The 22885-nt window shown below is 46.6% G+C and overlaps 1 protein-coding gene across 1 annotated transcript in view; it reads left to right on the top strand.

Moving 5' to 3' along the window:
• LOC141098612 (adhesion G protein-coupled receptor F5-like) overlaps nt 1–22885 on the top strand; it is a 152520-nt gene that overhangs the window by 10112 nt on the left and 119523 nt on the right. Inside the window, exons 6-7 of the mRNA XM_073586577.1 lie at nt 6227–6418; nt 21832–21981. Of these exons, the coding sequence (XP_073442678.1) occupies nt 6227–6418; nt 21832–21981 (342 nt within the window). The remainder of the gene's footprint in view (nt 1–6226; nt 6419–21831; nt 21982–22885) is intronic.

Here is a 22885-nt window from a genome sequence, read left to right as displayed (position 1 = left end):
CACATTGTGGTCAAACATAGACACATATAAACACCACCCAACAGAGTATCACAAAGTTGCTAAACTTACGCTTCACATTTCAGTATATGTCTAGTGTAAGTATCTGTATTACTTTGGCACCAAAAAAAATAATCCCTTCATCAGAAAGCCAGGATGTTCTTCTGAAAAATACAATATGGTAAGTCAAAAAGATGAAATTTCAGAAAGCCTCCATAGATTACCGTACATCTTATTCCTACTTGCCGACTTTCTAGAATGTACAAAAATTCAAAAATCTTTATACAATTACCAATATAAATTAAACGACATTAAGGCCGGAGTTACACTAGAGAGGAATACGGACGAGTGCTATGGAAGAAAAAATCCCATAGCACACGGACCGCTGTTAATCTATGGGGCAGCTTCCATCATCCGTTTTTTTTCTCGTCCATATTATATGTGCGAGTGAAATCGCAACATGCTGCGATTTGCACCGCATATCAGCTGAGACTCGACAATTCAAGTCTATGGGTGCGACAAAAACTCTCACAACACATGGACCATCAGTGTGACTTGCGAGAAATAAGCACCGGTGTCCTTTGAAAATCCGGCAATTCATGTGCGCTGTACAGTAACATCACACTGACAGCTTACAATAGGATAGAATAGATATATACACACAGTAAAGGTGTGTATATATATGTAAGTGACACACATTTATATCTGCCCTCAGTCACTGGATTTCCCTCTATGGCGCAGAAAATTGCATGGGGGCCAGTTTTTTCCATGAATACATTCTTTTAGTAAATAAATACAGGTCCCACATTATACACACACATACTACTAACAGTATTAGATACTGACACATATAAATCTAACTGATCTGCATGGGTTTACTGTATGTAAACCATGTCTCCTATCCTGTCAGGTTCTGCAATGATTTTACAGAAGCCGACAAATGAATTATCGGCTATTCTGCTATCTATCTCTGTATGAAATATAAAGACATATATACACACCTGGTCAAAATTGTTGGTACCCCTCGTTTAATGACAGAAAAACCCAAAATGGTGACAGAAATAACATGAATCTGACAAAAGTAATAATAAATCAAAAATCTATGAAAATGAACAAATGAAAGTCAGACATTGCTTTTCAGCCATGCTTCCACAGAAATTAAGAAAAAAAAACCTCATGAAATAGACCTGGACAGAAATAATGGTTCCCTTAACTTAATATTTTATTGCACAACCTTTTGAGGCAATCACTGCAATCAAACGATTCCTGTAACTGTCTATGACACTTCTGCACCTCTCGACAGGTATTTTGGCCCACTCCTCAAGAGCAAACTGCTCCAGTTGTCTCGTGTTTGAAGGTTGCCTTTTCCAGATGGCATGTTTCAGCTCTTTCCAAAGATGCTCCATAGGATTTAGGTCAGGGCTCATAGAAGGCCACTTCAGAATAGTCCAATGTTTTCTTCTTAACCATTCTTGGGTGTTTTTAGCTTTGTGGTTTGGGTCATTATCCTGATGCAATACCTGTGACTGAGACCAAGCTTTCTGACACTGGGCAGCACATTTCTCTCTAGAATCCCTTGATAGTCTTGATATACTGCATATATGTTTAGATGAATATTTGAGGCCATAGATCAGTTAAATGTCCATTTTGCAAATCTGTGAGAAAATAACAGCATACATGTAGTGGGGTGGTTCTGTTATGGACAGTAAGGAACACGCTGCCACTTTAAGAGACAGCACCCCCTTGTCTGGTGTGATGGAATGTTCTGCTCCCCCATGCAATAGACTGTGTTTATAGACTGCCCTGTGCTGTGGGGAGGGGTTGAGCCTGAAGAGTGTGTGAGCTGCAAGCTGCTGCAGAGAACGTCTGTGCTTGTACAGTTGTGGCCAAAAGTATTGACACCCCTGCAATTCTGTCAGATACTCAGTTTCTTCCTGAAAATGATTGCAAACACAAATTCTTTGGTATTATTATCTTCATTTAATTTGTCTTAAATGAAAAAACACAAAAAGAATTGTCCTAAAGCCAAATTGGATATAATTCCACACCAAACATAAAAAGAGGGTGGACAAAAGTATTGGCACTGTTCGAAAAATCATGTGATGCTTCTCTAATTTGTGCAATTAACAGCACCTGTAACTTACCTGTGGCACCTAACAGGTGTTGGCAATAACTAAATCACACTTGCAGCCAGTTGACATGGATTAAGGTTGACTCATCCTCTGTCCTGTGTCCTTGTGTGTACCACATTGAGCATGGAGAAAAGAAAGAAGACCAAAGAACTGTCTGAGGACTTGAGAAACCAAATTGTGAGGAAGCATGAGCAATCTCAAGGCTACAAGTCCATCTCCAAAGACCTGAATGTTCCTGTGTCTACCGTGCGCAGTGTCATCAAGAAGTTTAAAGCCCATGGCACAGTGGCTAACCTCCCTAGATGTGGACGGAAAAGAAAAATTGACAAGAGATTTCAACGCAAGATGTTGGATAAAGAACCTCGACTAACATCCAAACAAGTTCAAGCTGCCCTGCAGTCCGAGGGTACAACAGTGTCAACCCGTACTATCCGTCGGCGTCTGAATGAAAAGGGACTGTATGGTAGGAGACCCAGGAAGACCCCACTTCTTACCCCGAGACATAAAGCCAGGCTGGAGTTTGCCAAAACTTACCTGAAAAAGCCTAAAACGTTTTGGAAGAATGTTCTCTGGTCAGATGTGACAAAAGTAGAGCTTTTTGGGCAAAGGCATCAACATAGAGTCTACAGGAGAAAAAAAGAGGCATTCAAAGAAAAGAGCACGGTCCCTACAGTCAAACATGGCGGAGGTTCCCTGATGTTTTGGGGTTGCTTTGCTGCCTCTGGCACTGGACTGCTTGACCGTGTGCATGGCATTATGAAGTCTGAAGACTACCAACAAATATTGCAGCATAATGTAGGGCCCAGTGTGAGAAAGCTGGGTCTCCCTCAGAGGTCATGGGTCTTCAAGCAGGACAATGACCCAAAACACACTTCAAAAAGCACTAGAAAATGGTTTGAGAGAAAGCACTGGAGACTTCTAAGGTGGCCAGCAATGAGTCCAGACCTGAATCCCATAGAACACCTGTGGAGAGATCTAAAAATGGCAGTTTGGAGAAGGCACCCTTCAAATATCAGGGACATGGAGCAGTTTGCCAAAGAAAAATGGTCTAAAATTCCAGCAGAGCATTGTAATAAACTCATTGATGGTTACCGGAAGCGGTTGGTCGCAGTTATTTTGGCTAAAGGTTGTGCAACCAAGTATTAGGCTGAGGGTGCCAATACTTTTGTCTGGCTCATTTTTGGAGTTTTGTGTGAAATGATCAATGTTTTGCTTTTTGCTTCATTCTCTTTTGTGTTTTTTCATTTAAGACAAATTAAATGAAGATAATAATACCAAAGAATTTGTGTTTGGAATCATTTTCAGGAAGAAACTGAGTATTATCTGGCACAATTGCAGGGGTGTCAATACTTTTGGCCACAATTGTAGCTGTGAGAGAGGTCCCACAGCCTGGGACAGATTGGACTCGTGAAATTGGACAGACTTTTCGGGTGTAGCAAGGGTGGCCATACTAGACTGTTGGGGGACCCCGGGACTGGACCTGAGTCCCCAACATCACCGTGAGTTTGTTCCCGTTTGTGCACATGTCAGGGCCTAGTGTAGGCTTCAACAGACAGAACATGGCAGCTGTGTGGCCTGTTTAGTAGAGGCCGGGGAGGCTATACGTAGAGTAGCCTCATTCTTTGCTTATTGTTTGGATTTGCCTGTGTGATATATATTTTGATCCTGTAATAGTTGGAGCACCGTGCTATTTGACGGCCCAGCTAAAGAATACAACTCTTGTAAATTATCTTTTGCCATTGCATACCCCTGTTTGCACCTTTCTCATCCACTTCATTCCTTGCCTTCCAATAAGTTTACCCTTTGTTGTTTGCACCCCATCTTGTGTACGGTAGTCTCCCTGCACCGCGGTGGTTCCCCCGGCCATCGCTTCATACGCATGCCATACAGATGTCACACAGATACTTAGATGTGAGGAAATCGCATCCTCACATTACAAACGGATTACATACATACATACATTCACAAAACATTGATGTGACTCTCGTCCGTCAAAATCGGACCTATTTTTTTCTACGTTAAGTGTGACTCCAGCCTAAATAGCATAAAAACAAAGGAGATGACAACACATGCTATGCAGAATACGAAAGACACTGTGCAAAGACGATCATTTGTAAGGCATATGATATTAGAGAACCCCTTTAAAGGGTCCACTGTTGCAAATCTAACTCTGAGTAAATATACTTTTGGGTTACCCTCCCTAAAATATGTTATTTATATAAGTACTCCCTGGCCTGCTTGCGGACATAGGGTTCAGACTAATGCTACTACAGCTTCATTCCTGACATCCGTCCCTTCTGATCTACAATACAGGTTCAGGACAGCCTCCAGCATCACTCTGCATTATCTCGGCATCTCAAGCATTTGACACTTTTACAATACTCCTCTGCACTTTATATATTATGCTGCTTTCTGAAGTGTTTAACAGGATATTTGTCATTTGTTAGTAGGTTACTGCTGCTACACTATTTAGCTTTACCCATTTCTCTAATATCATATGCCTTACAAATGATCTTCTTTGCACAGCGCCTTTCGGATTCTGCATAGCTCCTTTGTTTTTATGCTATTTAATGTGTTTTTTTAATTTATATTGGTAATTAAATAAACAATTATGAATTTTTGTATGTATTTTTGGTTTTGGAGGATCCTTTCTCTTTTTCTTGTTTTTTCAGCTCTTACGGTCCTCTGTAGCATTATGATTATTATATAGGGCACCATAGGCTCTTAACTTTCTAGAGTGGCCTTCCAATTGCAGAAGCGCGTGATAATTTTTCATATCTCCTTTTCGTGCCCCTGCCATTTGGTAGACAAATTCTGCTTTCTATCAGATATCAGGAGACTTCTCAACACCAGGAAGATTTGTCAGCTTCCCTGGGAGTATTTCAAGGGAACCTCTTGGACATTCTGGGAGAGATACCAACTAAGATTTTATTTCTGGGGATTACAAATTAGTAATACTTTTTAGGTGTAAACAGTGGCATAGCGTGGGGTAGTAAAAGTCCTAGGGATGCAAAATTTTAAAAGAAAAACAAAGACGGTCTCAGTGGCGTCTCCAGCACCAAAAATCCAGGGCAGTGCACATACTTTTGTCTCTGAGACGAGCTCCACTTTGAACTACATCAGTATTGATATGGTGCCAATATACTGTAGTTAGATCCTGTGGTGCCCTTTGGCGGTAGACACAATGATGTCTCTGCATTGCACCACCTGCACCAATCCCATCTCTCTGTATGAAGGAAAGAAGATTACTCCATCACTCTGAATGGGTAAGTGCAAACTTTATTTTTTGGCGTGAAGTGGGACATAGATGGCAATATTAACTTTGTTGGGTACACTAAGGGGCATCATCACTTTTTAAGTGGGCATTAATACTTTCTAAAGGAGAAACTCAAGAGCCATTATTCTTTGCAAGAGGACACACAGGAGGGGTAATTTTTAGTGGGTTAGGGAGTTGCGATGCTGAGTCACTTCTCGCGGACAAGCCGTGAGTTGGGATAGTCACGGAGTCCGAGGTCAAAAGCCAGGAAGGTACTTTATAAAAAAAGGGAGGGACAAAGGCGTGGTCAGGTAACAGTCCGAGGTCAAAGTACCAGGAGGATAGCTGATCAGAGCAAAGGGGTTAAATAGATTTAGGGCCAAAAGAAGTCCAAGGTCAGATAACAAAAGATCATCAAGCAAAACATTGAGCACAGAGAAAGCCAACCACACTTTGCTAAAGTTATGTCTGGCAGAGGTCTGGGACTAACAGCCCAGCTAAGTACTTTGGCAAGGAACACCTGGAGACAGCCCAGCACCTCCCAGTCTCAGACTGGACGGCCAAGCTGTCAATCAAAACACCAGACTGGATGCTGAGCTGTCAAACAAAGTGCTGACAGCTTCAGCATGCACCTGTACCAGATTGGACAGCTGAGCCATCAGTAACTGCATCCCTAACACACTGACGGGTGAAATCATAAAGGAGCACAACTTTTGCCTTGTCCATGGTGCTGGTGTCCTATCTTACACCACTTTTACAGTCAATTTATTACTACTTATGTTCCTTTTTCTTTACCATTATAAATTAATGATCAGTAATTCCTCTTTAATACCCCCTACAGGTACTTACAACTGTTCTTCTACTATAAATGGGACAACACAAAACACAGGCACCGTTCTCAATATTTCCAATGTTAACATTGTTGCATCAAGTAATATTGATACCTTCTGTGATAACTCTAAGTGGACTATCTATTGCTGCAGTGACAACTTTGCCCTGTTTAATGTGACATGGCAGACTGATGGTGCAGCAGGTAAGTTACAACCTACGTCAAATGTTGGGTCACTTAGCAAATCTACATTCAACGTGTTTTCTTTTCCCATTGAACGTCTCAAGCTAAATTCAGAATCTGTCAGGTTTTCTGTTACCGAAGATCAGTGCATTGTGAGAAATTAAATGATATAGATCAGCTGTTTCTGTAGATCAGATGTGACAACAGGAAACAGATAACCTGCAGTATATTTTCACAAGCAACCAGAAGTATTTTGAAATTAAAGGATTAATTAATTTGAATGGATAATATATTTAAAAAGAAGCAAAACTGTTTACGATAAGTTTATTTAAATATTGATCAGACTTTGCAGTGTTATAATATACTCCATTACCTTATCTTACTTCCCTTTTTTTTTCCAAAACTCAATACTGAAAGTGCTGTTTCCTCTGCCTTGTTCATGCACTCAGAGTAGCTGTTTTGAACTGCAGGTCAGACAGATATCTATACTCACGTGTGTCAGCTTCTCTGCTCCTCTCCAGCATCCTCAGACAGTTTGTAAATAGTGTTTGAGCTTGGGGGACAGGAGCAATAAAGCTGACATGTAAGGGAGGGCCAGGACCGTGGTCGTTACCTGTACTCTGGTGGCAGCTGCGCCCAGCCCTTCCCCTACATGAAACAATACTATGCTCCTCGGCATAACTGCATCTCCAGTCCCATCTTCATCCAGGCACATCCCAAGCCATAACGGTCCCTCTTCTAGGCGACTCACATTAAGGGAGACACAGTCCGTGACAACTTTAACACTTTCTTTACTTCGGATTTCGCACGATATATCCACAGTTGGTGCATCATCACATTTACTTGCTACTGATCTTTCCCTTGCTTGCTGTCACTTCTGTGCAGTACACACCCGGACCGTACTAGACTGCTTCCAAGTTCCTTCCAGGTCTGACCTCACTACAATGATATTTCCCTCAGCCTGTTTCTCCCCAGTACTGAATTCATCAGTCACTACGCTTGGTGACCCCCGGTGAAGCATCCAGCTCGTCAGTACCGATCTTGTCAAAGTACCAACTCCTTTCATCTCTTTAGTCCAGCCATCTTCTGCCCTAAAAGCATTGGCCCAGGCGGTAAGATGCCACATCTTCTTTATCCTGTTCTGACGCACTGCTAAGACCTACAGTGGCCATGGGTAATGTGGACAATAACCACTTAACGTTACGTGATTTCCAAGCTGTCTGGGCTTATAGCTCATGTGGACTGTTGGGTGCCCTGGCCCCGTCTGTCTTAACTTTCTACAAGCTCCCCTTTTAGTACCCGGCAGCCCCTTCTATAATTAACCCTCTATGAACCTCCTAACAGGTCCCACTAGTATACCCCCACCTAGTGGCCTGCATCATAATTACAACAACTACCCAGTCTATGGGGAAACTATATACTAAGAGTGCCCTCCTCTAATGTCCCAATAAAGGATGCACCAGCTTTCCCTAGCTACACATACACAAATGACATACAATATACAAGCAGTTTTTATCCTACAAGAACATGAGACAACATATACACTTGTCCATACAATGGTAACACATTAAAGTGGCAGTACCATAAATAATGAGCGGTAAATACATAATTATACATGTAGCAGTACCGCAGGCAATAATCATAGAGGCATGTTTGTAAACATTAAAGATAGGCAAACAATCAGAGGGAAGGGAGGCATAAGAGACATCATACTCCACTCCCTTACATTCACACAAGAGCCCCAATTTTTGTTAGAACTGCAGTTTATACTAGTGTGAGGGGTTGACTCGCTGCACTGCGTCACAAGGGTAGACACAGGAACAGTCGTAGTAGAATTTCACCTGCTGGTTTATTTTTGACAGCATAAACCTTCGCAGGATTAAGAAAATAAACAGTCTTTCTGGCAAAAAGTTAAAACAAAGATAAAGTCTCTCAGCGTCCTTTTACTGCAGACTTCACTGCAGATAATGCACACTGCATCCTTAGCTCCTATGGGAGCCATGTGGGAGTTCCACCTCTCTCCCAACACCCACCCAGACTGAACCACAGGTCCAGGTATATATCACATGGTCTAGTCATGTGATCATGACATCACTACAGGTTCTTATAAACCTGAAGGTCCTGCAGGGAAAATGGGTATGGTGAGCAAAATCCCACCCTCACTGTGGGTGCTCACATGAAACCGGCCCATTAAACTCTGTACTGACCTCTCAGCACCTAGTGTGCTGGAAACACAAAAACATTCCGGCTTCACGTCACTGACCACTGCATGCCCAGTGACACAAACCTTCCCTTCCTCCACAAAGCCAGTGACTCTGTCACACTAGATATTCTAAGTGCATGAACAAGGCAGATAAAACAGCACGCTCAGAGTGTAGTTTGGGAGAAAAAGGAAGAAGAAATGGTAATGAAGTATGGTATATCATAAATATTCATAACTTTGCAAACACTGATCAATATTTAAATTTAAAATAGTTTAGTTACTTTTAATGAACTATATATATATAGTATATATACACTCACTGGCCACTTTATTAGGTACACCATGCTAGTAAGGGGTTGGACCCCCTTTTGCCTTCAGAACTGCCTCAATTCTTCGTGGCAGAGATTCAACAAGGTGCTGGAAGCATTCCTCAGAGATTTTGGACCATATTGACATGATGGCATCACACAGTTGGCGCAGATTTGTCGGCTGCACATCCCTGATGCGAATCTCCCGTTCCACCACATCCCAAAGATGAAGATCTATTGGATTGAGATCTGGTGACTGAGGAGGCCATTTGAGTACAGTAAACTCATTGTCATGTTCAAGAAACCAATCTGAGATGATTCGAGCTTTATGACATGGCGCATTATCCTGCTGAAAGTAGCCATCAGATGTTGGGTACATTGTGGTCATAAAGGGATGGACATGGTCAGCAACAATACTCAGGTAGGCTGTGGCGTTGCAACGATGCTCAATTGGTACCAAGGGGCCCAAAGAGTGCCCAGAAAAAATTCCCCACACCATGACACCACCACCACCAGCCTGAACCGTTGATACAAGGCAGGATGGATCCATGCTTTCATGTTGTTTATGCCAAATTCTGACCCTACCATCCGAATGTCGCAGCAGAAATCAAGACTCATCAGACCAGGCAACGTTTTTGCAATCTTCTACTGTCCAATTTCGATGAGCTTGTGCAAATTGTAGCCTCAGTTTCCTGTTCTTAGCTGAGAGGAGTGGTACCCAGTGCGGTCTTCTGCTGCTGTAGCCCATCTGCCTCAAAGTTCGACGCACTGTGCGTTCAGAGATGCTCTTCTGCCTACCTTGGTTGTAACGGGTGGCAATTTGAGTCACTGTTGCCTTTCTATCAGCTCGAACCAGTCTGCCCATTCTCCTCTGACCTCTGGCATCAACATGGCATTTCCGGCCACAGAACTGCCGCTCACTGGATTTTTTTTCTTTTTCGGACCATTCTCTGTAAACCCTAGAGATGGTTGTGCGTGAAAATCCCAGTAGATCAGCAGTTTCTGAAATTCTCAGACCAGCCCTTCTGGCACCAACAATCATGCCACGTTCAAAGGCACTCAAATCACCTTTCTTCCCCATACTGATGCTCGGTTTGAACTGCAGGAGATTGTCTTGACCATGTCTACATGCCTAAATGCACTGAGTTGCCGCCATGTGATTGGCTGATTAGAAATTAAGTCTTAACACACAGTTGGACAGGTGTACCTAATAAAGTGGCCAGTGAGTGTATATATATATATATACAGTGGGGAAAAAAAGTATTTAGTCAGTCAGCAATAGTGCAAGTTCCACCACTTAAAAAGATGAGAGGCGTCTGTAATTTACATCATAGGTAGACCTCAACTATGGGAGACAAACTGAGAAAAAAAATCCAGAAAATCACATTGTCTGTTTTGTTTTCATTTTATTTGCATATTATGGTGGAAAATAAGTATTTGGTCAGAACAAAATTTCATCTCAATACTTTGTGATATATCCTTTGTTGGCAATGACAGAGGTCAAACGTTTTCTGTAAGTCTTCACAAGGTTGCCACACACTGTTGTTGGTATGTTGGCCCATTCCTCCATGCAGATCTCCTCTAGAGCAGTGATGTTTTTGGCTTTTCGCTTGGCAACACGGACTTTCAACTCCCTCCAAAGGTTTTCTATAGGGTTGAGATCTGGAGACTGGCTAGGCCACTCCAGGACCTTGAAATGCTTCTTACGAAGCCACTCCTTCGTTGCCCTGGCAGTGTGCTTTGGATCATTGTCATGTTGAAAGACCCAGCCACGTTTCATCTTCAATGCCCTTGCTGATGGAAGGAGGTTTGCACTCAAAATCTCACGATACATGGCCCCATTCATTCTTTCATGTACCCGGATCAGTCGTCCTGGCCCCTTTGCAGAGAAACAGCCCCAAAGCATGATGTTTCCACCACCATGCTTTACAGTCGGTATGGTGTTTGATGGATGCAACTCAGTATTCTTTTTCCTCCAAACACGACAAGTTGTGTTTCTACCAAACAGTTCCAGTTTGGTTTCATCAGACCATAGGACATTCTCCCAAAACTCCTCTGGATCATCCAAATGCTCTCTAGCAAACTTCAGACGGGCCCGGACATGTACAGGCTTAAGCAGTGGGACACGTCTGGCACTGCAGGATCTGAGTCCATGGTGGCGTAGTGTGTTACTTATGGTAGGCCTTGTTACATTGGTCCCAGCTCTCTGCAGTTCATTCACTAGGTCCCCCCGCGTGGTTCTGGGATTTTTGCTCACCGTTCTTGTGATCATTCTGACCCCACGGGGTGGGATTTTGCGTGGAGCACTAGATCGAGGGAGATTATCAGTGGTCTTGTATGTCTTCCATTTTCTAATTATTGCTCCCACAGTTGATTTCTTCACTCCAAGCTGGTTGGCTATTGTAGATTCAGTCTTCCCAGCCTGGTTCAGGGCTACAATTTTGTTTCTGGTGTCCTTTGACAGCTCTTTGGTCTTCACCATAGTGGAGTTTGGAGTCAGACTGTTTGAGGGTGTGCACAGGTGTCTTTTTATACCGATAACAAGTTTAAACAGGTGCCATTACTACAGGTAATGAGTGGAGGAAAGAGGAGACTCTTAAAGAAGAAGTTACAGGTCTGTGAGAGCCAGAAATCTTGATTGCTTGTTTCTGACCAAATACTTATTTTCCACCATAATATGCAAATAAAATGAAAACAAAACAGACAATGTGATTTTCTGGATTTTTTTTTCTCAGTTTGTCTCCCATAGTTGAGGTCTACCTATGATGTAAATTACAGATGCCTCTCATCTTTTTAAGTGGTGGAACTTGCACTATTGCTGACTGACTAAATACTTTTTTTCCCCACTGTATATACATACAGATTTGCTCAGAAGTTTACATACCCCGGCAGAATTTTTGCTTTCTTGGCCTTTTTCCAGAGAATATGTATGATAACACCAAAACTTTTTCTCCACTCATGGTTAGTGGTTTAGTGGTTGGGTGAAGCCATTTATTGTCAAACTGCTGTGTTTTCTCTTTTTAAATCATAATGACAACCCAAAACATCCAAATGACCCTGATCAAAAGTTCACATACCCCATTTCTTAATACCATGTATCGCCTCCTCTAACATCAATGACAGCTTGAAGTCTTTTGTGGTAGTTGTGGATGAGGTCCTTTATTTTCTCAGATGGTAAAGCTGCCCACTCTTCTTGACAAAAAGCCTCCAGTTTCTGTAAATTTCTGGGCTGTCTAGCATAAACTGCGTGCTTGAGAGCTCCCCAGAGTGGCTCAATAATATTGAGATCAGGAAAATGAGATGGCCACTCCAGAACCTTCACTTTGTTCTGCTGTAGACTTGGTCTTTTGGATTGTTGTCATGCTGGAATGTCCAAGTACGTCCCATGCACAGCTTCGGGGTTGATGATTGCAAATTTGTCTCCAGTATTTGCTGATAACATGCTGCATTCATCTTTCCTTCAACTTTGACCAAGTTTCCTGTGCCTTTGTAGCTCACACTTCCCCAAAATATCAGTGATCCACTTCCATGCTTTACAGTAGGAATGATGTTCCTTTCATCATAGGCCTTTTTGACCTCTCTCCAAATGTAACGTTTATGGTTATGGCCAAAAAAATCAATTTTGGTCTCATCATTCCAAATTACCTTGTTCCAGAAGTTTTGAGGCTTGTCTCTGTGCTGTTTTGAGTATTGTAGGTGAGATGCTTTGTGGCATTTGCTCAGTAATGGCTTTCTTCTGGCGACTCGACCATGCAGCTCATTTTTCTTCAAGTGCCTCCTTGTTATGCATCTTGAAACAGCCACACCGCTAGTTTTCAGAGAGTCCAGTATTTCAGCTGATGTTATTTGTGGGTTTTTCTTTGCATCCTGAACAATTTTCCTGGCAGTTGTGGACAAAATTTTTGTTGGTCTACCTGACCATGGTTTTGTTTTTACAGAGCCCCTGATTTTCCATTTGTTAATCACAGTTTGAATGCTGCTGACTGGCATTATCAATTCCTTGGATATCTTTTTGTATCCCTTTCCTGTTTTATACAGTTCAACTACCTTTTCCAGTAGATCCGATAACAATTCTTTTGCTTTCCCCATGGCTCACAATCCAGAAATGTCAATGGCTGGAAGAAAGATGAAAAAGTGTCTGGATCCCAGAAACTCACTCAGCTTTTATGCACACACACTGATTACAAGCAATCAGGTCACAGGTGAGGATGTTACCTTTAGTAGCCATTCAAACCCATTTGTGTCAACTTCTGTGCATGTTATCAGGCCAAAATCACCAGGGTATGTGAACTTTTGATCAAGGCCATTTGGATGTTTTGGGTTGTCATTATGATTTAAAAAGAGAAAAAACACAGTAGTTTGACAATAAATGGCTTCACTCAACCACTATCCATGTGGGGAGAAAAAGTTTTGCTGTTATAATTCATATTCTCTGAAAAAAGACCAAGAAAGGAAATTATACAATAATGCAATGTATGTACACAGTGATTCCACCAGCAGAATAGTGAGTGCTCTGGAGTATAATACAGGATGTAACTCAGGATCAGTACAGGATCAGTAATGTATGTACACAGTGACTCCACTGTGGGAGAAGGGGCCCCCGTCGAGTGTCCAGGCCGGAACCAAGGGGACCGTCATTTAGGTTCCGGGGCAGGTTGTTTCCGGGGGACAGAGTTCAGGGTCGGACCGTGGAGACTGACAGATGGGCTGGGGGAGGAGCCGATATAAAAGGGGAGGAGAACGCTAGTCACAGTGAGTCAGCAGAATGGTGACGAAGGAGCTGGAGACCGTGGGAGTGTGCGAGAGCCAGAGCGACATACAGAGGCCAGAGAGGAGGACAGAAGCAAGAGGGACACTTCCACTGGACAGCAGAGGGATGGCGCCGAGTCGGCCGTCAGCAAACCGCTGCTCCGCTTTAACCCACGGCCTGCCCGCGGATACCTGCGGCTGCTGCCTCCTCACTCCAGCCCGCGCCTGCTGCCTGCCCGCGGTCACCCACAGCTATTACCGCCTCACTCCAGCCCACGGCTGCGGCCTACCCCATGCCACCCGCAGCCGCCCCGCTCCCGACCGCGACTGCGGCCAGTTCATTGCAGACGGCAGCCACTAGTTCCCCGCTCCAGTCCGTGGCAAGGGCAGGGCCGTCGCCCGCCGCGAACCCCCTGTTACAGCCGCTGCTGCGCCGGTGGCTTGCCAATCACCACCCCACTTCGCGACCGCTTACTCCTGTCCGAGGATTGCTGCCTATCTCTCCAAGAACTCTTCAGGGGCCTGTTGTGCCGCTGCTTCACCTGAACGTCAGAACGCTCGAAGACTTTGCCAGTTCTTCAGCAGCTGGGCCCAGCGGCTGCTACGCCGAAGAACCATCACCCAGGACGCCGAAGACGTCGGGACGGATAAGTGACATTATATAACTAAGGACCTGTAGTCGGCCATACCGTGGCCCTATAGTGACCCGCCGTTACCGGAGTAGTCATATATATCCATGCTTGCTTGTGTTGAGTCCCTGCGAGGACAATCCCTGTTACCTGTTTGGTTGCTTAGACTAGTCACCTGATCTATACTTATAAAAAGTAATTACCAAAAGCATAAAGTCTCGCATCTCGTCACTGCATCCCGCGTACCTGCCGGTACCACATTTGGCGCAATCGGCAGGATGCAGTCTCCGAGCGTAGACAGCGGCACACCCGACCAAGTCGGGGCAGTAGGTGAAGCAGGTAACCATCCAGCATTTCTTTAGGGGCTATGCTAAGCAACCTGCCATGGTTTTCGGGCTCCAATACCATGCTGTGGAGCTGGACCGAGCGCATGCGAGTGCTCTTCCGCATGCATCCGATGACCCCTAACTTAGAAGCCGAGGTGGCTCTCATGGCCTTAGATGGGGAGGCCCGGAATTCAGTAATTTTGAGGCCCCCGGGACACCGTAACACCTATGCTAGGGTCTTGCGGATTCTGGAAGAAACCCATGGGGATCCAACCAATGTGGGAGAGTTGAGGACCCGGTTGTTCAGTCGAATACAGGGAGAGGGGGAGACCATCACCCAGTATATGAATGTCCTCCAAGAGCTATACACCGCCATCGAATGGAAGGACGGTGTATGGGTAGGACCCATCGACATTACCCTACGTGACCTGTTAGTGACTGGACTCCGAGACCCGTTAATCAAGCAGGCATTGCAGGAGCAGGTCCGGATGAACCCACGTATAACCTTCTCTGAGGTGGGGAGTCAGGCATGAGTACGAGAGCAGGAGCAGGGAATGACGGTCCCCGTGGGAAAGGTCCGGGACATGTCGGCTTCCATAAGCGCTGTTGAAGAACCCCAGTGGATCGAAGAGATGAGACATGAGCTGAAGAACATCAGAGGCGAGTTGGCCGAAGTGAAATGGAGAACCGAGTCCACAACTGGGCGGCCTGGTTTCAATGCTCGGAGTGGCTGTACCTCGCAGTCCCGGTGTTATGAGTGCGGGGAACCGGGCCACTTCGCACAAGAGTGTCTACGGCGTGGAAGATACCCACACTGACGGCCATTAAACTAGAGGGCTCCAGGCAGGGGGGACGCCGCTCGGAGCCAGAAGCCACAACGAGGGGTGGTGGAAGTCCCGAAAACCTGGTCGCAAAATGTCCAGTGGTATGGGCAGAGGTCGAGGGCCGTGCCGTACGGTGCCTAGTGTACACGGGGTCGCAAGTGACGACCATGCTCGCAACTTATTTTCGGCAGCATTTCCCTGAAGCAGCAAGGCCACAGTGGAGATCCATGATAAGACTGGTAGCCACTAACCAACTTCCAGTACCTGTCGCCGGAGTGGTATGGCTACAATTGACGCTGTGTGGTAAATCCCTCGGCCGCCGGGGAGTGGTCCTGACCCAAGGAGAAACTAACCACCATCATCCAGTTATCCTGGGCATGAATGTACTGTGGGAGTTTGGCAATCTACTCCTCAATGACCCCACTCAAGAGACCCTAAACCAGTGTGGTTCCCGCACAGCCCAAGGGCAGGTCTTCCAGCAGCTGGTGCGGGAGGCGCGAGTACTCCAGGACTGCCAGGAGGGGGAGGCGCTGGGCAAAGTCATCGCGCCTGCGGCTCCCCTGCTCGTGCTCCCCCCAGGCAGACAGTGGTGGCCCTGCCAATCCGTGCCCCGATCCCATTGGAGGGCGTGGAGATGCAGGTAGAGCCATGCTTCTCGGAACACCTGCACCCTGACATACTGATAGTTCGCTTCCTGGCCACAGTGTGAGAAGGGACCGTCCTGGTGCGCTGCATTAACCTGGAAGACCAAGATATCATCTTGAAGCCCCGGGCCAAAGTGGCCAAGTTAGTAAGGCCTTTGGAGGAGGTGCTGCCAGCCCTGGCAGTCCAGTTAAAGGTGCAACCCGAGGATCCATGGGCAGTAACGATACGAACCATACAGACTGCCGAATCCTCGAGCCAGGAGAAGGGTCGAACATCCTGGAAAGAATGCGGGCCGAACACTCCGTACTGACATGAGCCCAGCTTCTCCAGGTAGAAACCCTTCTTGGACAGTATTACGAAGTATTCGCTAGCCATGAGGATGATTTTGGGTGTACCACGGCCATCACACATGGAATCCCCACGGCAGGAACGGCCCCAATCCGGGAAAAATATCGGCAAATTCCTCCACAGCTATATCAGGAGGTGAAAACTCTACTAGCGCAAATGCTCTGGAAAGGGGTCATACGAGAAAGCCAGAGCCCCTGGGCGGCTCCCATCGTGCTGGTCCGCAAAAAGGATGGTACCCTCCGGTTCTGTGTGGATTATCGGAAGCTGAACGCCAGCACCATTAAGGACTCGTATCCGCTGCCCCGCATAGAAGAGTCTCTGTCCGCCTTGGGAAAAGCAACGTACTTCTCTACTCTAGGCCTGGCCAGTGGGTACTGGCAGGTGCCAATGTCGGAGGAAGACAGAGCCAAGACGGCATTTATTTTCCCTATGGGACTGTTTGAATTCAACCGAATGTCGTTTGGTCTTGCCAACACCCCGGGAACTTTCCAGCGATTGATGGAGCGGTGTCTAGGAGATCTCAACTTCGAAGCCACTCTGATATACCTGGATGATATCATCATCTATTCTGCCATGTTTGAGGACCACCTGCGGCGGTTGGGGCATGTGCTCGGCCGGCTGCAGAAGTACGGGTTGAAGGTAAAGCCCCAGAAATGCCACCTGTTTCGCACCCAGATCGAATATCTGGGGCACGTAGTCTCAGCTGAGGGCATTCGGCCGTCCCTGGAAAAAGTTGCCGCCATCCAGGAGTGGCCTACCCCCGAGACAGTGAAAGACATGCGGGCCTTCCTGGGGTTGGCCGGCTATTACCGTCGGTTCGTGAAGAATTTTGCACGCTGAGCCCGAGCCCTGCAGGACCTGCTAAAGGGGGCTCCTGCTGGGGCGATTGGATGGAAAATTCAATGGCAGCAACCGCAAGAAGACGCGTTTCAAGACCTTAAGGCTGCACTCTCAGGAGCCCCGGTGTTAGCGTATGCCGATTTCTCTCAACCGTTCATACTGCACACTGACGGGAGCCTCCAGGGACTAGGGGCTGTGTTGTCACAAGTTCAGGATGGTCGAGAGAAAGTGATCGCCTATGGTAGCCGATCGCTGCATGAGTCCGAGCGTAACCCTGACAATTACAGCTCCTTTAAGCTCTAGCTCCTCGCGGTAGTGTGGGCCATGACGGAGCGGTTCGCAGAGTACCTGGCGGGATCCGAGGTAGTAGTGTGGACGGACAACAACCTGCTAGCCCATCTGGAAAATGCCAAATTGGGAGCCCTGGAGCAACGGTGGGTGGCTCGAATGGCCAAGTTCAATTATAAGATCATCTATAAAAGAGGGGCCGAAAATGTACATGCTGACGCCCTTTCCAGAATTTGGCATACAATTCCAGGGAAAAGTTGGGACAACGAATTGGAAGGGGAAGAGACGCCGTTCGCCCTCACCCACGCCGTGATTACAGCAGGCGCACAGAAGGCATCCCATTCAGGACCCTCACGGGGGATGCTGGAGCAACCACAGGACAAATGGATGCAACAGCAGCAGGAAGATGGAGAAATTGGGCTCCTGCGCCGATGGGTGACCACCGGCAAACTGCCCACTGATTCACAGAGACAGACTCTGACACAAGACATGTTGTTGATGTTGTGCCAATGGGAAAAATTCGCCATCAAGAAAGGGCTATTGTACCGTAAAGCAGTGTCCCGGACGACGTCTGCTAGAACTTGGCAGGTGGTCGTGCCCGGAGCCCTAATAGCCGAACTGGCTAGGGAAGCCCATGAAAAGGGGGCTCACTTTGGTGCTCAAAAGACTTTGCAATGGTTGCAACAGATCGTTTACCATCCGCGCTTGTACGCTGCCGTGGAAGAAGTTTGCTGGACCTGCCGCCCATGTGAGCTCTCCAAACCAACCGCACAACGAGCCCTGGTGCAAACAATAGTGACATCAGCTCCCCTTGAGCTCCTAACGGTGGACTATTTAACCATACGTCCCGCATACCAGGGTTATGAACATTGTCTCGTGATGGTGGATCATTTCACTAAGTTCGCCGTGGTCACCCCCACCCGAGACCAAACTGCGGAGTTGGCCGCCTATGCAATTTGTAAAAACTTCATCCAAGTATACGGCTGCCCGCAACGAATACACTCAGACCAGGGAGCGTGCTTCTTAGGAAAAGTCATGGAAGAATTACATCAACTCTATGGTATTGACAAGACCAGAACTACGCCCTATCATCCGCAGGGAAACGGAGCCTGTGAGCGATTCAATTGGACATTAATCCAAATGTTGCGCACCCTGGAGAGTGACCGAAAGGCCCGCTGGCCTGAGTATGTCCCAGAGCTGGTGTGAGTTTATAACAACCGGGTGCATCGAGTGACCGGGTACACCCCTTACACGCTGCTATTTGGACGAGAAGGCAAAGGAATCACGGAAGTGGAACTAAACCCGGAAGAACCCCAACCTTGGACCGGAGTATTATCATGGGTCCGAAACCACCCGCACAAGCTGCAAACCCTCCACCGAATCATCCATACAAAACTTCAGGACCTGGAGCACCCGGGGGGAGCGCTGCCTCCACTCACTGACTTCCGAACAGGAGATCGAGTACTCGTTCTAGATCAGCGTCCCCAAAACAAGTTAGACCCACGGTGGGAGGAAAACCCTTATCGAGTGTTGCGCCGAGTAAGCCCCGATGGACCTGTGTACGAAATACAATCTGAGGACGGCGTACCTCTCACTCGTACCGTGCACCGTAATATGTTACGCCCATGTGCATCCTCCGACCCCACGCGACCCGAGCCTATCCCTCAGGTCCCCGACCCTCAGCCAATGGTCTGGGACCTAGATGACGAAGAGGACTGCCCAGCCATATCAGCGGGCCCTCCAAGTAGGGACATAGCAGTAGACTCAGTCGGCCCACCAGAGTCGACCAGCCCACCATTCTCCACCACCCCAGAAGGCTCCACCACAGTTGAACTCAGACGCTCCGAGCGGTCACCAGCTGGCAAACCCCCCGAACGATACAAACAGGACCAGTTCATATGGCGACAAGAACTGTCATCTCCAAAGACCACTACAAGCCGACTAAGGCCCTCGCCAGAAGACTGGCAATCATACAGGATGGGGGAGTGTGGGAGAAGGGGCCCCGTCGAGTGTCCAGGCCGGAACCAAGGGGACCGTCATTTAGGTTTCGGGGAAGATTGTTTCCGGGGGACAGAGTTCAGGGCCAGACCGTGGAGACTGCAGATGGGCTGGGGCAGGAGCCGATATAAAAGGGGAGGAGAACGCTAGTCACAATGAGTCAGCAGAACAGGGAAGGAGGAGCTGGAGACCGTGGGAGTGTCCGAGAGCAAGAGCGACGTACAGAGGCCAGAGAGGAGGACAGAAGCAAGAGGGACACTTACACTGGACAGCAGAGGGAAGGCGCCTAGTCGGCCGTCAGCGAACCGCTGCTAGGCTTCAACCCGCCGCCTGCCCGCGGATACCTGCGGCTGCTGCCGCCTCACTCCAGCCTGCGCCTGCGGCCTGCCCGCGGTCACCCGCAGCCATTACCGCCTCACTCCAGCCGGCGGCTGCGGCCTACCCGACGCCGCCCGCAGCCGTCCCGCTCCCGACCGCGGCTGCGGCCAGTTCATTGCAGACGGCAGCCACTAGTTCCCCGCTCCAATCCGTGGCAAGGGCCATCGCCCGCCGTGGACCCCCTGTTACAGCTGCTGGCTGTGCCGGTGGCTTGCCAATCGCCACCCCGCTTCGCGACCGCTTACTCCCGTCCGGGGATTGCGGCCCATCTCTCCAAGAACTCTTCCGGGGCCTGTTGTGCCACTGCTTCGCTTGGGCGTCGAAGACTTCGCCAGTTCTTCAGCAGATGGGCCAAGCGGCTGCTACGCCGAAGAACCATCACCCAGGATGCCGAAGATGTCGGGACGGATAAGTGACATTATATAACTAAGGACCTGTAGTCGGCCATACCGCGGCCCTATAGTGACCGGCCGTTGCCGGAGTAGTCGTGTTCATACTGTATATATCCGTGTTTGCTTGTGTTGAGTCCCTGCGAGGACAATCCCTGTTACCTGTTTGGTTGCACCTGATCTATACTTATAAAAAGTAATTACCAAAAGCATAAAGTCTCGCGTCTCGTCACTGCATCCCGCGTACCTGCCGGTACCACACCACCAGCAGAATAGTGAGTGCAGCTCTGGAGTATAATACAGGATGTAACTCAGGATCAGTACAGGATCAGTAATGTACTGTATGTACACAGTGACTCCACCAGCAGAATAGTGAGTGCAGCTCTGGAGTAAAATACAGGATGTAACTCAGTATCAGTACATGATCAGTAATGTAATGTATGTACACAGTGACTGCACCAGCAGAATAGTGAGTGCAGCTCTGGGGTATAATACAGGATTAACTTAAAATCAGTACAGGATCAATATGTTATGGTATATGCACCATAACTCAAATTTGGAAGTAAGTTAATTATATGTTAAATACATGTTGTGTAAGGCTGGTTTCACATTTGCGTCTGCTTGCGCAGCGATTTATCTGCAGCCATCCGTATGCTTCTTGTTTGCCTATCTTTAATATGGTGTACGCAGGGACATGCGTTTCGCGGTGCGGCGATGTCCGGCGAACGCGACCTGTTGCATTTTATGTCGGGTGAAAAATCCGTCAAATATGCGCAGGCATGTACATGCGGATGAGTGCATAAAAAACGCATGTGTACGCAAGGACATGCGTACGCATGCGTTTGAAATGCATGCGTTTTTCACATAATCATGTCCGGGAAATGAGACACGCCTATTTGGTGTGGCTTGTACCAAGGAAATTCTCGGAACGCATGCGCTAAAAAAAACCGCAAATGCAGCTTTTTTTGCCGTCATGCGTAAGCTGATGCGGATAAAAAACGCTGCGCAAACATGCGTTTGTGTGCGTTTTGACATGCTTTTGCGCATGCAGACGATATGCTGCGCACACAAACGCTAATGTAAACCTAGCCTAAGCTATAACATATTCTCAATGTGTTTCAGTGGAAACATAAAAAAGGAGAGCAAATTACCTGATCTTCACTCTAATAATGTACATAATTTCCCATCCTATTGAAAAACTCTTTGTTTGGGGGTGGGGTAGGACTGCTCTAATATCCCCTTGATTCCAGGTATGCTTCTCTCATTATTCATGGATGGCTCCTACTGTTACTTAAATTTGAAAATAGACTCCTGTCCTGCACGTGCAGGAAAAAATAGTATTCTCGCCGAGGAATTATACCAAAAAATGCTGATCAAGAAATGTTATACAGCTGTCAAAATGCTTCGGGTAGCAGTGCTCTTTGCTTGTGTACTATAGCATAAGGGTAATATATTTTCTAATAAAATATGGCTGCTCATTCATAATTCTCCTCTTATTATCTATCACAGGAACAGAAAGCCGCAATTCTACCTGTATCATGCACACAGTGACTGCAGACAGTGCACAATGTCCATCTGCTCAGAAGCACACTTGTACATTTAAAAAAAATGAAGGCGCAACGGATTCAAAAACAATTACTATTAACTATATAGGAAAAGGTAATAAATCACAAGAACCTATCTACAGTATGTATCTAATCTACAGTGGCTTGCAAAAGTATTTACCTCTCTTGACATTTTTCTTGTTTTGCTACCTCACAATTTGGAATTTACCGTAATTGTTTTTTGTGAGGATTTGCATCAGTTCATGTACAGAACTTACCTACAATTGTGAACATTTTTTTTTATTGTGACGTAAACAACAAATAGGGCAAAATAAGTAAAAACTTCAGTGTGCATAATCCCCTAAGGTCAGTACTTTGTAGAGCCTCCTTTTGCGGCAATTACAGTTGCAGGTCACTTTGGATAAGTCTCTATGAGTGTGATGGTGTGATATGTTATGTGGATGCCATTTTTTGTATATTCCTATTTTTAACAATTCCAGTTATTTTCATAGTGTTTTTCTTATTACATTGTAAGTCTACAGCCTCACTGTATCTGTCTCTTGATGACCCCCTGTAGTGCATTATTCCCTAAGGCCTTTTGTTCTCCTCTGGGAGGCAACTTGTTTGACTACCCCTGGACAAGGAAGGGGGTGGGGGGAAGAACAGCAGCTGGACAGGTCAGTTCCGGTAGAGACAAGATGATGAAAAGGCTGCATTTCAGAGAGAAGGATCCATTTTTATCCTCTGGATGCTAGAGTTTTGAATTCTCGTTTCCCTGGACATTTTATCCTGATACTGGACTGCATTCTTATTCTGGACTATCTTATCCTTTGTGTGGTGGACTGAATATGGACCTTTTCGTATTTTTGCCTGAATAAAGGTCTTGGAATTGTTCACTCTTCGCTTGCTCTGTTGATTGTGTGATACCAGAGAAGGACCCCGTGACAACTGGTGGCAGCAGTGGGATCAACAGAGCATCACCCAATGGAGAACCACCCACAGAGTGAGTACAGAAATTG

The sequence above is a fragment of the Dendrobates tinctorius genome, unplaced genomic scaffold, assembly GCF_039654945.1.
Source record: "Dendrobates tinctorius isolate UK_male_01 unplaced genomic scaffold, ASM3965494v1 ptg000093l, whole genome shotgun sequence".
In the NCBI taxonomy this organism is placed as follows: domain Eukaryota; kingdom Metazoa; phylum Chordata; class Amphibia; order Anura; family Dendrobatidae; genus Dendrobates; species Dendrobates tinctorius.
This window is presented reverse-complemented; position numbering and strand designations above follow the sequence as displayed.